Source organism: Lottia gigantea, assembly GCF_000327385.1.
Source record: "Lottia gigantea unplaced genomic scaffold LOTGIsca_64, whole genome shotgun sequence".
NCBI classification, from domain to species: Eukaryota; Metazoa; Mollusca; class Gastropoda; family Lottiidae; genus Lottia; species Lottia gigantea.
This window is the reverse complement of record NW_008710179.1, coordinates 334237-349753: the sequence shown is the minus strand read 5'-3', so window position 1 is coordinate 349753 and position 15517 is coordinate 334237. Positions and strand designations below refer to the sequence as shown.

At 32.8% G+C, this 15517-nt stretch overlaps 2 protein-coding genes across 2 annotated transcripts in view; one reads left to right on the top strand and one right to left on the bottom strand.

The window, feature by feature from the left end:
- The window catches only part of LOTGIDRAFT_235407 (hypothetical protein), an 8120-nt gene extending 2185 nt beyond the window's left edge, over nucleotides 1-5935 (top strand). Inside the window, exons 2-9 of the mRNA XM_009064639.1 lie at nucleotides 252-416; nucleotides 977-1305; nucleotides 1524-1631; nucleotides 2529-2706; nucleotides 2956-3055; nucleotides 3364-3470; nucleotides 4831-4962; nucleotides 5215-5935. Of these exons, the coding sequence (XP_009062887.1) occupies nucleotides 279-416; nucleotides 977-1305; nucleotides 1524-1631; nucleotides 2529-2706; nucleotides 2956-3055; nucleotides 3364-3470; nucleotides 4831-4962; nucleotides 5215-5337 (1215 nt within the window). The 5' untranslated portion in view covers nucleotides 252-278 and the 3' untranslated portion in view covers nucleotides 5338-5935. The remainder of the gene's footprint in view (nucleotides 1-251; nucleotides 417-976; nucleotides 1306-1523; nucleotides 1632-2528; nucleotides 2707-2955; nucleotides 3056-3363; nucleotides 3471-4830; nucleotides 4963-5214) is intronic.
- A 383-nt stretch (nucleotides 5936-6318) lies between these two features.
- LOTGIDRAFT_235406 (hypothetical protein) lies at nucleotides 6319-15307 on the bottom strand (the record flags this gene model as incomplete). Its single annotated transcript, XM_009064638.1, has 6 exons — nucleotides 6319-7476; nucleotides 7682-7782; nucleotides 8391-8580; nucleotides 8741-9052; nucleotides 10002-10164; nucleotides 15177-15307. 6 exons carry the CDS (start codon nucleotides 15305-15307, stop codon nucleotides 7153-7155), a joined length of 1221 nt encoding a protein of 406 aa, XP_009062886.1. The 3' UTR covers nucleotides 6319-7152.
- Between the last annotated feature and the right edge of the window lie 210 nt (nucleotides 15308-15517).

The following is a 15517-nucleotide window of genomic DNA, read 5'->3' as shown; positions in this document are numbered from 1 at the left end:
TCGAGGGTCAATGCAGATGTTTGTTGAAAAATCTACATGTGGGCTTAAATGATAGAACAGACCTTGACATCTATAAACATCAAATGAAATTAACATCCTACTTTTCTGCCCCTGACTGGCCTAATGAAGAAGGGCAATGCATGCAATTAGCAATGAGGATAATTTTACGTAGCAGAATTCTTTCTTAATTTTCAACTGTCGCAGGATATTTTATCTGCAATATATAATTTTCATTGATGACTATTTTGTAGATAGGATGGCGAGGATTTGGTACCGAAATGGTCAATTCAGGTCGAAGGTCATGGAGACTGTTAAATATTGTATACCCATCTATTATAGTGCTATTATTAATATATACCTATATCTATGAAATGGTTGCCTGTCAATGGAAACTCAATGTTCAAGTTGATACACATGTAAGTCATTGCATTTTGATGGAAATCACCTATTATCAGTATAGTTTAAGTCATTTAATGTGATCAGAATACCACCAACTACCATACAACCAATTACACCAAATATTACCAATTATACTACTACTTCATTTTATTATATTTCTAGGTAGTAACTACAGTAACAACCATACAACCAACTACACCAAATATTACCAATTATACTACTACTTCATTTTATTATATTTCTAGGTAGTGACTACAGTAACAACCATACAACCAACTACACCAAATATTACCAATTATACTACTACTTCATTTTATTATATTTCTAGGTAGTGACTACAGTAACAACCTTAAAACCAACTACACCAAATATTACCAATTATACTACTACTTCATTTTATTATATTTCTAGGTAGTGACTACAGTAACAACCTTAAAACCAACTACACCAAATATTACCAATTATACTACTACTTCATTTTATTATATTTCTAGGTACAGACTACTTTAACAACCATACAACCAACTACACCAAATATTACCAATTATACTACTACCTTATTTTATTATATTTCTAGGTACAGACTACTTTAACAACCATACAACCAACTACACCAAATATTACCAATTTTACTACTACCTCATTTCCATTTTCGATCATAAAACCAGCCAAACTACTTGCTCAAAATATTAGTAAAGCTGATTTTGACTCTTCAGCTTGTGAACATCTCATAACCACTTATATTGTTCCAAACTTTCTCCATTTTGTGGCTTATATCATGGGCATTTTCTATTTTCGAATCCAAGAAAATGAACAATTATATGCTCTGATGGAAAAAGTTTTTCTGCAAGCTACACCACAGCAGAATAGAAATGCCTCACAACAAAAAATGATATGGAAATTAAGGTAAGTATTACTTTTGACACAGCACAAGGAATACTACAGTTTTAGAAACTATTTTTGTTTTTTATGAAATTGTAATGGTTGCATCTTAATCATTGAGTGAAACACAGCAAAAATCATCATCAATGAAATTAAGAATTGCACTTTTAAATCTAAGTACAATATATATGTCAATCAGGTTCTAAAGTCTACATCTAAAGCCTATTGATATTGTATTTCAGAGGGTTTTTAGTATGTGGTGCTGTCTGGGTTTTATCTACTATGGTTCTACAAGGTGTTTATATCTGGGCCTTTAATTTCCCACAGTTAGAAATATTCCAAACAGTTGGGTAAGTGTGTATGAACAATAGTATGACTAAAACAGATTGATCTTTCTTTTTATTCTTACCATTGTTTAATTTGTTATGTATCTTCTTTGTATTGATTATGTATCTCTCCTGTTTTGTAATGTATCCCCTTATATTTTGTTAGACAAGGTGGATATTGGACTATGTTTGCATTAGAACTCTATGGTAGAATGATTAAGGATGTTGTTATACTAGCTGTAATATATTAATGTAGTATTTTATATTTTGTTAGACAAGGTGGATATTGGACTATGTTTGCAATAGAACTCTATGGTAGAATGATAATGGATGTTGTTATACTAGCTGTAATATATTAATGTAGTATTTTATATTTTGTTAGACAAGGTGGATATTGGACTATGTTTGCAATAGAACTCTATGGTAGAATGATTATGGATGTTGTTATACTAGCTGTAATATATTAATGTAGTATTTTATATTTTGTTAGGCAAGGTGGATATTGGACTATGTTTGCAATAGAACTCTATGGTAGAATGATAATGGATGTTGTTGTACTAGCTGTAATATATTAATGTAGTATTTGATATTTGTTAGACAAGGTGGATATTGGACTATGTTTGCATTAGAACTCAATGGTAGAATGATTATGGATGTTGTTATACTAGCTGTAATATATTAATGTAGTATTTTATATTTTGTTAGACAAGGTGGATATTGGACTATGTTTGCATTAGAACTCTATGGTAGAATGATTATGGATGTTGTTATACTAGCTGTAATATATTAATGTAGTATTTTATATTTTGTTAGACAAGGTGGATATTGGACTATGTTTGCAATAGAACTCTATGGTAGAATGATTATGGATGTTGTTATACTAGCTGTAATATATTAATGTAGTATTTTATATTTTGTTAGACAAGGTGGATATTGGACTATGTTTGCAATAGAACTCTATGGTAGAATGGTAATGAATGCTGTAATACTAGCTGTAGTAGTAAACTATGTAACACAATGTGAGATGATATTGTTCTTTGTTCGTGGTATTTGTTTACGTTTACAAGAAAAATCAACAGAAATCAGAATAGCTATGAAGGTATGTGTTCTCTTAATTTATCAGAGATGGATGAACGTATTTGCATGTATCCCTTGATCCAGCATATCCATTTTCTGACTAAATTTTTTTTGGCAAGGATCTAGTTCTCAACTTATTCGAAACAAAATGATTCTTAAAAGTGTTAATAATTTGAATAAATCTTCTATGATGCATGTGACCAAAATTAATATTCTTGGAAATATACTCAGGTCAAGTTGTGTTCAAAGGAATGTTTTCTGTATGTTTCAGGATATCTTACTATTGAGATTAAGTTTAAATGCATTAAATGGTATAATATCTAAGATGACATCATTAACATTAGTTATTTTAGCTGAATTAAGTATTATTGGTAAGTATTTCTCTTTTAAATCATACCATAACTTTTAAAAATGAAAGAATATATTGAAAATAATAATGTCATAAGATGATTTGAATTATAAAAGATGATTTAACCATATTAGTTTGATCATATATTTTGTTGGTTTGGACAGTTACTATAATTTGGCAGGCAACAAATACAGCTTAATCTTAAACTCTTCCAATCATAAAGAATGCATGTGTGGAAGAGTTCAATAAACGAAAAGTGCAGTGTCAGATATATGATATGCACATTATATTCAGCCAAAATGTTTTGGGATGCTATTTTTTTTCTTGCAGGAATAAGTATTCTGGCTTTAAATAGGAATGTTGAGGTGAAAGTTTGGGCATATCGAGGAATATTTCCAATTGTTTGGGCATTAATGTTAGGTTTCCCATTGTTTCAGGTAAGTTGTTTCTTGTTTCTTCTTCCTCCAATAAATTTGATAAACAGCTGCATAATCTGCTTGCTTGTTTACTTAAAACTGACAACTTTCTGAACTAAACACAATTTTTCCACTGAACTTCTTACAAAAACTGTATAACTGATTAAACATGACATGATAACTTTCAGACTGATTAAACATGACATGATAATTGGCAGACTGATTGAATATGACATGATAACTTTCCGACAGATTAAACATGACATGATAATTTGCAGACTGATTAAACATGACATGATAACTTTCAGACAGATTAAACATGACATGATAATTTGCAGACTGATTGAACATGACATGATAACTTTCCGACAGATTAAACATGACATGATAATTTTCAGACAGATTAAACATGACATGATAATTTGCAGACTGATTGAACATGACATGATAATTCGCCGACTGATTGAACATGACATGATAATTTGCCGACTGATTGAACATGACATGATAATTTGCATTCAGATTGAGCATGACATGATAATTTTCAGACTGATTGAACATGACATGATAACTTACAGACAGATTGAAGATGACATGATAATTTCGAGAATGATTAAAAATGACATGATAATTTGCAGACAGATTAAACATGACATGATAATTTGCCGACTGATTGAACATGACATGATAATTTGCCGACTGATTAAACATGACATGATAATTTGCAGACAGATTAAACATGACATGATAATTTTCAGACTGATTGAACATGACATGATAATTTGCAGACTGATTAAACATGACATGATAATTTGGAGTCCGATTGAATATGACATGATAATTTGCAGACAGATTAAACATGACATGATAATTTGCAGACAGATTAAACATGACATGATAATTTTCAGACTGATTAAACATGACATGATAATTTGCAGACTGATTGAACATGACATGATAATTTGCCGACTGATTAAACATGACATGATAATTTTCAGACTGATTAAACATGACATGATAATTTGCAGACTGATTGAACATGACATGATAATTTGCAGACTGATTAAACATGACATGATAATTTGCAGACAGATTAAACATGACATGATCATTTGGAGACAGATTAAACATGACATGATCATTTGGAGACTGATTAAACATGACATAATCATTTGGAGACTGATTAAACATGACACGATAATTTGCAAACAGATTAAACATGACATGATAATTTTCAGACTGATTAAACATGACATGTAATTTACTTAGTGACTAGTGACTGATTGACCTGTGAAGCTGCTTGCTGACCAATATGACTTGAACTCTTACTGGCATAGATTGTTATCTGCTAACAAACCCTATGTCATGTGGTTAATTTCAGGCAGCAAGAGTGAATGCAATATGTAAAAGATTGATAAAGATAGCTTTAGAAATGAGGGTGTTTGGATATAAAAATAGTTCTCAGATAGAATTGGATTCATTTCTTAATTATATTGGTCACACCACTTTAAAGGTAAGCATCAGTATTAGCATGTTCAGTAACATCATGATCAATCGTTGACAGGATTCCTTTAAAATGGCAATCCTACCCTAGAATTACTACCTATATGCAGATAGGTTGAGGTGACATAAACATACAGAATGATAATCAAGATATTTCAGACTATAACAAACCTGGCATTACATTGCATTCTTATAGAGATAGACGTTTTTTCAATGTTTTTGTTTGAAGTTGTAAGCTTAAACTCTTTTGATTTTGTTTCAGGCCAAATTATTTCATATTCCAGTCCAACCTTCCTACTTGATAGCTTTACTGGTGCTGACAGCTTTTGTCTTCCTGATATTGTTTCAGACTTCCAGCATTGGTACCTCAAACATGATTTTCTAAGCTAGTTTAGTTTATAATATCATATCCGGGATGTGTTTGTTTTATTTCTATAATGTATATACAAATTGGACATGCTGAGAATATCAAAATATTAATCTATATTAACCACCATTGTATTTCATACATCAACGCTTTGTACATTAATTGTTTCAGCTTTGTCACTCTTCAGCATGATGCATAGTTAAAAAATATTTGAGCTTGTGTTACATGTGGTTAAAGTTCATTATCTATTTGTTGGCCTATATGTTACACTTTGTCCTTCTATTTGCGACAGTACCATGGTAATTGAGATATATCACATTCTGATGAAGTGGTTTTTAATTTTGAACCCAAAACGTTGGACATGAAATTGCGAGTGATGGAAATCAAGTTCAAGTTCACTAGACACGAAAAGAAAACCTTTTGAAATCTCTCATATGCCATAAAAGTGGTTTTGTGTATAGATTTTCTTCAATTTATCAGAATTACACAAAAAGTGACATACTAGATGATGGTAATGCTTTTTTACAATGTTCTTGTGAACAAAATATCCGTGTAATTGCATTTTTCTATCTATAAAGGAAATACATTAATATTGTTATTATTGTTAATAAATTTTTTTCTAGTTTTCATGCATAGACTCAATTGATGCGAAAATAACAACTACAAGACTAGGCTCCTTTTAGATTTTGTACCTTTAACTTGTTATCGTTGGCTCTTGGTGTCCCTTTACATTACTGTAGATACATGGGGGTGTAAAGAGCTTGGCTAAAAACTAATAGGAATTATTGACCCCGTCGAAAACTTTGCTCTCGTTCTTTGGTACCCCCATCCCCACCCTGTATGCTCTCTGGTATCTTAGATATCAATTAACCGGTGATCTAATTCTTGCTGACTCAACCATCATCTCGCCTGGAATTTGCTGACGACTATATCCAACTCTGTATGTGTTGTTTTTTTTTCCGATGACTAAACTCTTTATAGATATTAGAACAAACAGTTGTCTCTGATAAACGTTTATTTGACCAATAACATTATATCAATTTTTAACATAATAAATATTATACATTATAATTTAAATACTCAACTGTAAAATAATAGAATATAGATCTTAGTGTCTAATGAGTAGCTTCTACTATAAACTTTCTAACCCGGAATCTAGAGAGTTGATTTATAATGTTAAACAACTTCTATCAGAAAATCAGGTAGTGGATTACTATCTCTTACAATGAACATAGGATTTGACCAATAAGAGTATATAGTAAAACTATCAGATATGTTAATAAGATAACACGATTTGAATTTAAAAAAAACTTATTAGCCCTATTAATCAACATGTCAGACTAGCGCCTTCTGGATTTAACACGGGTCGTCTATTACCGTATTACAATTGTTCTGGTAATTTTTTAGATTATAGATATTCCCAGGTGTCCAGTATGTAGTTTAATGGCTGGATCAGATAAACAGAACTTGATATATCCAAGAGGAACAAGTAGCGGGATCTGTTATTTTTCATACGATGGATAGAGATTGTAAGACCACCACCAACCGCTTTTTGTGCGGTATAGTTATGTTCGATGCTTCTTAATATAAGATGACATAACATTAGAAAAATAGTTTTTGAACATACATAAATTGTTTTTGATTTTTTGAAATTTCACATTTCTTTTGACGTTGATGTCCTACAACATGCATGATTCATGTTTCACAACCAAAGTTTAAACATATTCAATATACGTATCAAAATATGAATATATGGAAGACCATTGCGGTCTTAATCACAAATTTTTATAATATTATTTGGTTTGGATCTAGCATTAAGATCAGAGAGACAGTTTATCCAGCCCGTAAAAACCAAGGTTGATCGCTACTCATTTTCTTTATTTCTCGCTCTTTAGCTTGATTCTTTCTATCTTTCTGTTTCTGCTTTTTCATTTGTTTCCGCCATTTTCTAACATCACGTGCGAGTCGTTTCATTACATTGATATAGCTATTGACTCTAGTGCCATGAACGTCCGAAAATTTATTCTTCTCTTCCAATGTCAAGGTCATCCAATTGGATCTGATTTTGTGGATTTCTCTTTGAGTGACTTTCAACTTTTTCAATAAAGCTTTAACTCGCACACATAACTCTAGTTTGTTGGCCTTGCTATGTCGACACTGGAAAAACAATACAAAAACAGATTTCATTACCAGGGGCTCTAATCTCCATCGGTAAATCTGTAACCTTGCACAGGCTCTAATCCAAAGTTATTGTAACAAGAACAGATGCTGAAACCATTGATGGATATCTTAACTATAGTTGGATGATGGGTTGGAAGATTGGGAGACCACTGTAAAATCGGCCATTCTTATTTAAAATTACCTTTCTAGCAGCCTTCTTACCAATATTGATACCTTGTCTAATGCTGACTTCTAACATTGAAGTCTTTTCCCATGTTAACAAACTAGCGCCCATTCTGTATTCTAAAAATTATAAAACAACGTTATCCAGAGGTGTTCTAAATGAAATATCAAGTATAAAATAGCTTTATTCTGTCTTTAAACTTTTGGTCACGAAAGGTTTTCAAAATTCACGGAAGCATATTAGGTATTACACAAAAATTCCAAATTTTCAGGAATGCGGAGTTGTCCATGCTGACTCTATTATCAGTTGGTTTCCCATCAAAATATCAGTTGCAGCAGTTTATATGTGTTAGTTATGATATGGGAGATAACCATGAAGGTATTCCACAGTCAGAGGTTCGTCGGTTGCTGTAATTGGAGTTAAGACGAACATCAAATCAGTCGGGTTGATAACGGATTTAAACTTTCAATACTTGGATCGAAAATACTGTGCACAGGCAAGAAGGGTTTGGGTTTTGTCGAAATTGTTTATCAGTTCATAATTTTTCTTTTCATTAACTTTTCATTGCCATTGCCTATCACTCTAAGATTTATAACAGACACTAAACAATTCATGATTCATTCCAATATGATTCACTTTTGATGAATTCATAACTATATCATCATCCAAAATGAAATTTAGATGTTAAAACTTAAATACAATTATAATTTACAAACTCTTTACATACGTGGTTGTTCTTCTTTAAAGGGAAATAGGGCATAATTAAGATGTGGTGAAATTTCATTATCAATAATTCTTTCTCGAACATGGCGTATTTCTGTTTCTAAAACCTGAACGTAACGTAGAGCTTGTTGATAGCCACCCTTTCTAAATTTCTTCTTGTCGTATTTATCTCCTGCTGTCGATAACCGTATAACCTGTAACAGAAAAGAAAATTTTAAGACAGTTGTACAACATTTAACAGCAAAGTACAGATCTAACAAAGCTGTAAAGTCATGATAAATATCCCTTTGAGCTTCTATAGTAATCATATGCTGTAATAATATGACGAAAGAACAAATAAGAATTTAATCTTACCACTAAACTTGTAGGCATACCAGCTCTTAACCTAACTTCTTCCATATAAACAGACATTAAAGGTGAGATGTCAGTTTCAACTTTCTTAGCTTCAATCGTCATTTTCTTAGACTTGAATCGAAACTGTACAATAATGATTTCCAGCGTTCCGTAACTCCTATTTTTAAGGTAATATCTACCATCATAGTAATGTTCGTATTCGTTTCGTGGTGATAATGAACTGTTTAAAATGTCCATCTTTTTACGATAATATTCTACATAAGCTCTAACCATTGTTTTATCATTGAATGTTAACAAACTGGCTATTTCAATCTGAAATAAAAAAAATCAAGATCGATCATTAAATAAATGGTTGTATTTGAAACGTAGTATTAACAGTGGGCTACCATTTTCAAATAAGTAAATATTATAAGTCGTTTCTGGAAGGTGTGGTTTACAAGATGCTGTTTATTTGTTATCAGAATCAAACTGAGTTGTTTGTTAATATGCTGTTTGAATGTTTACAAAATGCAGCAAGAATGTTTGTTTATTTTTTTGGGTTGTTTAGAAAATCCAACAGGGTTGTTTATTAGTATGTTGTTACAAATGTTGGTTTGTTGTGTAAGTTGTTAGTATGATCGCTTGGGTTATTCACGCGGTGCTGCTGTTTTTAAGATGTTATTCGGTTGTTTACATGATGCTGAAACACGATCCAGTTGGATTGTCTATCATATCATGCTGTCGGTTTTAATTGGATAACAAAACTCTCTTTGTTAACAAGATCCAGTTGCTTATTTGACTGTTTGATGTTGTTTGTTAAGATGAGATTTGCTGTTGTTGGTAGTGGTGATGTTGTTCTGACGTGTGTCATTTATTTGTTTAGTGCTGTATTTAGTATTGTGCACTTTTGGTGGACTAAGGGGTCGCTGAAAAGTAGTATTCTCAAGTTCAGCTGTGTATTGTTGTGGGGGTCCTAGAAAACACCTTGGTCTGAGGCGGCTCCGTCCGCCTCTGTGCGTAGTTTATGGGGAAATATGGTTGGTCATATTTCAGATCACCAGGCTTTAAAACAGTTGAAATTCCTAGCCAATTTAACTTTAACAATGTCTGGCTTAACTCTCCTTAATGATTGTACTCTTTTACACCACACAGTTAAATCAAGTTGTTGAAACACTGACTAATATGCGTTTAGTATAAAATGGCGTGCCGTATTTTCGATCCTCTAGATATATTTACCCTCTCAATATTACCTTAAGAACATGTAACTGGACATAATACTTACCGCAACACAATCTCCCTTGTGTAATATTCCTAGAAATGATGCAGCTTCGCCCCCACAAAGACCCAAATAAGCCACTACATCGTTTGGTGTTAAAATAGGGACGTTTCGAGTGTCGTTCAATTCTCTTGGTACTGATGTTACAGTTCCTCTTTTTCTTAAAGAGCTGAAAAAGAATCTAACATGAATATATGAATATAAATATTACTCGAAATTTCAAATCATTATATTTGCGCACGTGTTATATATGTTCTAATTAATGTAGAATTTAATTAAAAGGGAATATTACTCAAACCAGCTAAATTAAATTGCTAAACGAAGGACTGGTGTGTTTCAGAATGTTTTCAAGTGGCTACGCATTGAAGGCTTTCTTCCAAACCACTCGAATACCTCAAGAGTTAAATGTAAATGTTCATAAAATGTCAGACAGTCTTCTCAATCAAGTGTAAACAGAAATAGGTTTGAACTTATTAAAACAATTACAATCCTATAGACCACATGTCGTCTGTATTTCATGTTCCAAGAAACACTTGTTTTCTCCATTGAACTGCACTCAATCCTCTTGATAATGTAGGCGTCAACAGAAAACTCGTTTCATCACTAGTAATTTTTGCATCAACTTGCTACGTTAAGATAAAGGAGATTTTACATGTTCTGGCGGATGTTCAAAGATGTAACAAAATGATCTGAGACTCGTGCATTATAAAGCAGTGTTACAGAAAACAAGAATGTAGAATTATCAACTGTTCTTCATACAAAATAAATCAATGTTACAGAAAACAAGGATGTAACAGAATGATCTGCTTCTTACATGAAATAAATCAATGTTACAAAAAAACAAGGATGTAACACAATGATCTGCTTCTTACATGAAATAAATCAATGTTACAGAAAACAAGGATGTAACAGAATGATCTGCTTCTTACATGAAATAAATCAATGTTACAAAAAAACAACGATGTTACAGAATGATCTTGTTGAAATTTGCAAATAATCGATCATTAAATGTCAGATACTCTTTGCCCATTTCCATAAATGGAATGAAATGAAATGAATGGAGTTTTACGTCATACTTTTCTGCACAATGTGGGCTAATGAAGACGGGTTCTTTTCTATTGTGTCGAGAGTTAATAAAACGGACATTGGATATGTTCCCTTTAACTTAACTCAATGTCAAAACGGGTGATCTTAGAAAGTTAATGAATTAATCCAGAACTCATGTAAAACGTTATCATATGTAAACTGACTTTATACGAAACACCCACAGTCAACTAACATCAATTACCGTTGAAATCCGCCAATTAAAAGAATTAAAACATCAAACAGGGCTAAAATCTGAACGTTCTAAACCAAACCTTACACTACTGGAAAATATCATTATTACTAGATTTGATCTCTTGAAAGGACGACACCCAGATTTTTAACAGTGATAAATAAACCGGCATGTACTTTGATTATAAATGGTCTCTTCGGCTTCAGAATCTAAATTGTTCCCAGTAGCATACATTTCTATAAAGGTGAAATAGAGTTAGATATAAAGAGGTGGTGAAAATAATAGGTAGAGCAGTTATCATTTACATAGAGGTCTAGAACGGTGGTGATTTCATATACTTAAAATCTTTAGTTGCCTGCCGACAACTTTCACAAGCTATCAGAGGCTAAAATAGACTACGGACCTCCGAAATAGTCAGATGACTCCCACTTTGTATAATGATATATGGGTAATGCCGACATTTCTGTCTACTGTACCAACAATGCATTGGCCAAGATCTTGATCCCTGATCAAAATATTTTACTTTTCGTGTATGGAGGTGTAGAAGGAATATAATTATGCAGTTATCTTAAAACAGTCCACAATTTGGAGAACTAATGGCTTTAAAGTTTAAAACAATATACACATTGACATTGTGATAATATCATCCCTATCATTATTGATATAGAAATTCGTTTCTTGTAAAGACATCAATATTATAACAGCTCAGGTAAATGGGATTTCATTTGGCTGAAATTCAATAAATAAAATGAATGGAAGTCGTTTTACTATCAATAATTATTTTACAACATTTCTAGGTAATTCTGATTTTTATCATTTTCAATTTATCTTGGCTAAGAGTTTCACACTTTTTATTTCATTTTATAAAATAAACATTTTAATGGATAGGCTGGAGGAAAAAAAAAATAGGTAACAAGTTATGGTGACCTAAACTGGCAAACACGTTAATAGGACGGGCAGGAAATACAGTTTTACGTCACTAAGTTAAACTATCGATAATTTTCTTTAAAAAGTGTGTTACGTATTATCTGTTGTAGCTCACATGTTTAATGTGATTTCCAAATCGTTTCTGAAGTTTAAAGCTTTTCTCTGTAACCGTAGACAATGCGTGGGAAACGCCGACAACACGTGGGAAACGTAGACAACTCGGGGGAGTAGACAACCGGGGAAAACGTAGACAACACGGGGAAAACGTAGACAACCCTCGGGAAACATAGACAACACGTGGGAAACGTTGATAACACGTTGGAAACGTAGACAACATTGGGGAAACGTTGACAACACGTGTGAAACGTAGACAACACATGAGAAACGTTGACAACACGGGGGAAACGTAGGAAATACTGGTGAAACGTAGACAACACGGGGGAATCGTAGACATCACGGGGGAAACATAGACAACACATGGGAAAGGTAGACAACACATGGGAAACGTTGAAAACACGTGGGAAACGTAGACAACACGGGGGAAATATAGACAAGATGGGGGAAACGTAGACATCGCGGGGGAAATGTAGACAACATATTGGAAATGTAGACAACACCGGGGAAACTTGGATAACATGTGGGAAACGTAGATAACACGGGGGAAACGTAGACAACACGGGGATACGTAGGGGAGCCTATTGGTGCTATCTAACAAAAAGTGATTTAGACATCACGAGAAATCTAAAATGTAGAAAGCAATGGTATTAGACATGCTAGTAATGCTGCTATGCACAAGTTCCTTTTCACTTGGTCTTATCTTTGGTACCATTTTCATCTGGCTCAAGATATGAGGCAAATAGGGGCCCTGTGAGGATCTTCATTTTATTGTATGCCTTTACTTAAACCATGGATCATATCAGAATGAAGCATCTCTTATTCTAAATCATTTAGCATGATAAAACTGTGTAATTGTGTTAGCATATGTTACCATTGCTAACACACTAGCTTTAATCTAGAATTATTTGGTAAAGTTTCGAGTGTAATAAAATGATGTATTATGACTGTTATATCAGTTAATGTTTATTTTATCAATTTAAAACGTTTTTCCTAATTACACCTCTTATAAGATTAGCACCACTATTTTACTATAACCTATATTCATTTAAAGGAGCCCAGTAGCTATAGAGAGAGTATTTCGCAAATTTTTGCATTGAATTTGAAATTGCGCCCATTTATTAATGTCATATGTTTCCAATGGGGCAAGAATTTTAAATAAAAAATCTAGAACGTGGTCGATTTGCTTTAACATGGACTTAATCGAGCATTGGGATACACCTTAACCAAATTTGTCATAATGATCAGGTTCTAATTACGTCACTTCCTTTTGATCAAGAATCCGTAAGACATGCAGTTATTAAATCAACCTGACACATGTAGGAGTTTTGCCAGGACAGCGGCATTAGCCTGCTTTTTTCCATTTTCAATTGTCGAGGGATCTTTATCGTGCACAGCATGTAGCACACGGGGCCGCCATTTATTGTCCCATCTGAACGACTATACGCTTTTTCCATGTCAGCCCCTCTTACCTGCATCACTGACAGGGGAAACCGAAAAATCTGAAGGTATCATCTCGACCTATGCCGAGAATGAACCCCAGACCTTCAGATTAGCGAGCAAGTGTCTAACTCGCTGAGTCACCGTGTCTGCGAAAGATGACCAATTGCGCGGTAACCGCGGACAAAAGTATTCAAGTCTCAGGTTGGCTTTAGGATGAGGAAATATTAGTAGAAGTGATGGTATACCATCTGAAACAAAGATAAAATCGGAGTAATCTTTCAGAATTTATATTTGACTGAGCTATAAAACTGGTTCGACCCAGACATATATTGATGCACTTTTCAAACTAATCTAATTCTAAGATAAATGAATTCCCTATTGCAATGTAATCAATAAAAAATCTGTAAACGCACGTGTGTTATGACAGAAACATGTAGCCAAGAAATTACAAGAACAGACATCAGTTAGTATCATTAAGTCCAATTTAAATTCAACCAGGTATCTTACTGAGTTTTGGTTTTATTTTAGTGCACGTGAAAGAGGGGAGGGGTGGTCTTTTATCTGTTGAATACATTTTAAAATGATATACGAACTTTCAGTTGTGCGTTAAAATCAGATTTGGTGCATTTTACGCATACTGTTTTGTTTTATGTTACTTTCTGTTAAAATTAATTAAAAATGAACAAGGTGTCGGATTTTAATTCTGAAAAGTGTTACAGTTCACTTATTTATTTCTTAGCTCGTGAAGAAATTACTTACAAAAACACATCTGTTATTAGATTTTTGTTTTGTTTTAAAATGTTTCAGAAACGGGGTTCTCCGATCTCCAAAAATTTAATTTGATATTTAGGTTTACAGAGAGTTATTATTTTTGAAGGTAAAAAGTGTTTCGAAAGATCTTGATGTTGATCTAAATTGGGTTCATCCAGTATTTCAAAAATAGAACAGGCTACACTTAAATGACGGATTTATTGGGCGTTGAAGGTTTCAAAAGATGGAATGTAAATAAACTAGGAAAGGAAATTCTACTTGACAAAGCTGTTGAAATAAATAGGAACATTTTTTCTATTATAGTGTTAATAGATATATAGCCTTTGTCTTTGAAAATAATAGTTAAATATTCCAAGAATTCACCTTATTTCATTTCTCTTTTTAAAAATGTATCATTTTTTATTTCATATTTTTGGAAATATTTCACAATGCACTCACAAATGGCCGTTGTCTGATCATCGTGTCCAAACCACACTCCATTAATATGTCAAAACCCGTATTCGTGATAACGATGTTGTCGATAAGGATTTAGTGTTAATAAGCTTATTATGATGGTTTAGTTTCAACATGAAAACAACTCTATCTGATGCAATAAAATCAAAAATGAACGATTTAACCAAAGATATTAAGAGTATTGTAAGATTACCTACCATGGTTGTGTAGCGAACTCTACAGTGTTACGCCTATCTGGACGAGGAATTGAAACATCTCTTGATGGACATTCACCAAGGTTCAATTCTTTGGAAAATTTCCTGTTGTATTCAAATGCTGTGATATCCATAGTTTGACAGGTGGCACTGCAAGTAAAAAAAACCAGAAAACCTTGAAGTAGTCACAAATCTTTAGACACTTAAAAAGGTAATTGATTGGGTATTGCATGGGTTGTTTTGAAAATACTATCAAATCGCATTTGCAATAATGATGGTTTTCAGTAACCACAGATATTACTACAAACAGAAGCTAAAATATCCTGTTTTTGAATCTCTTTAAA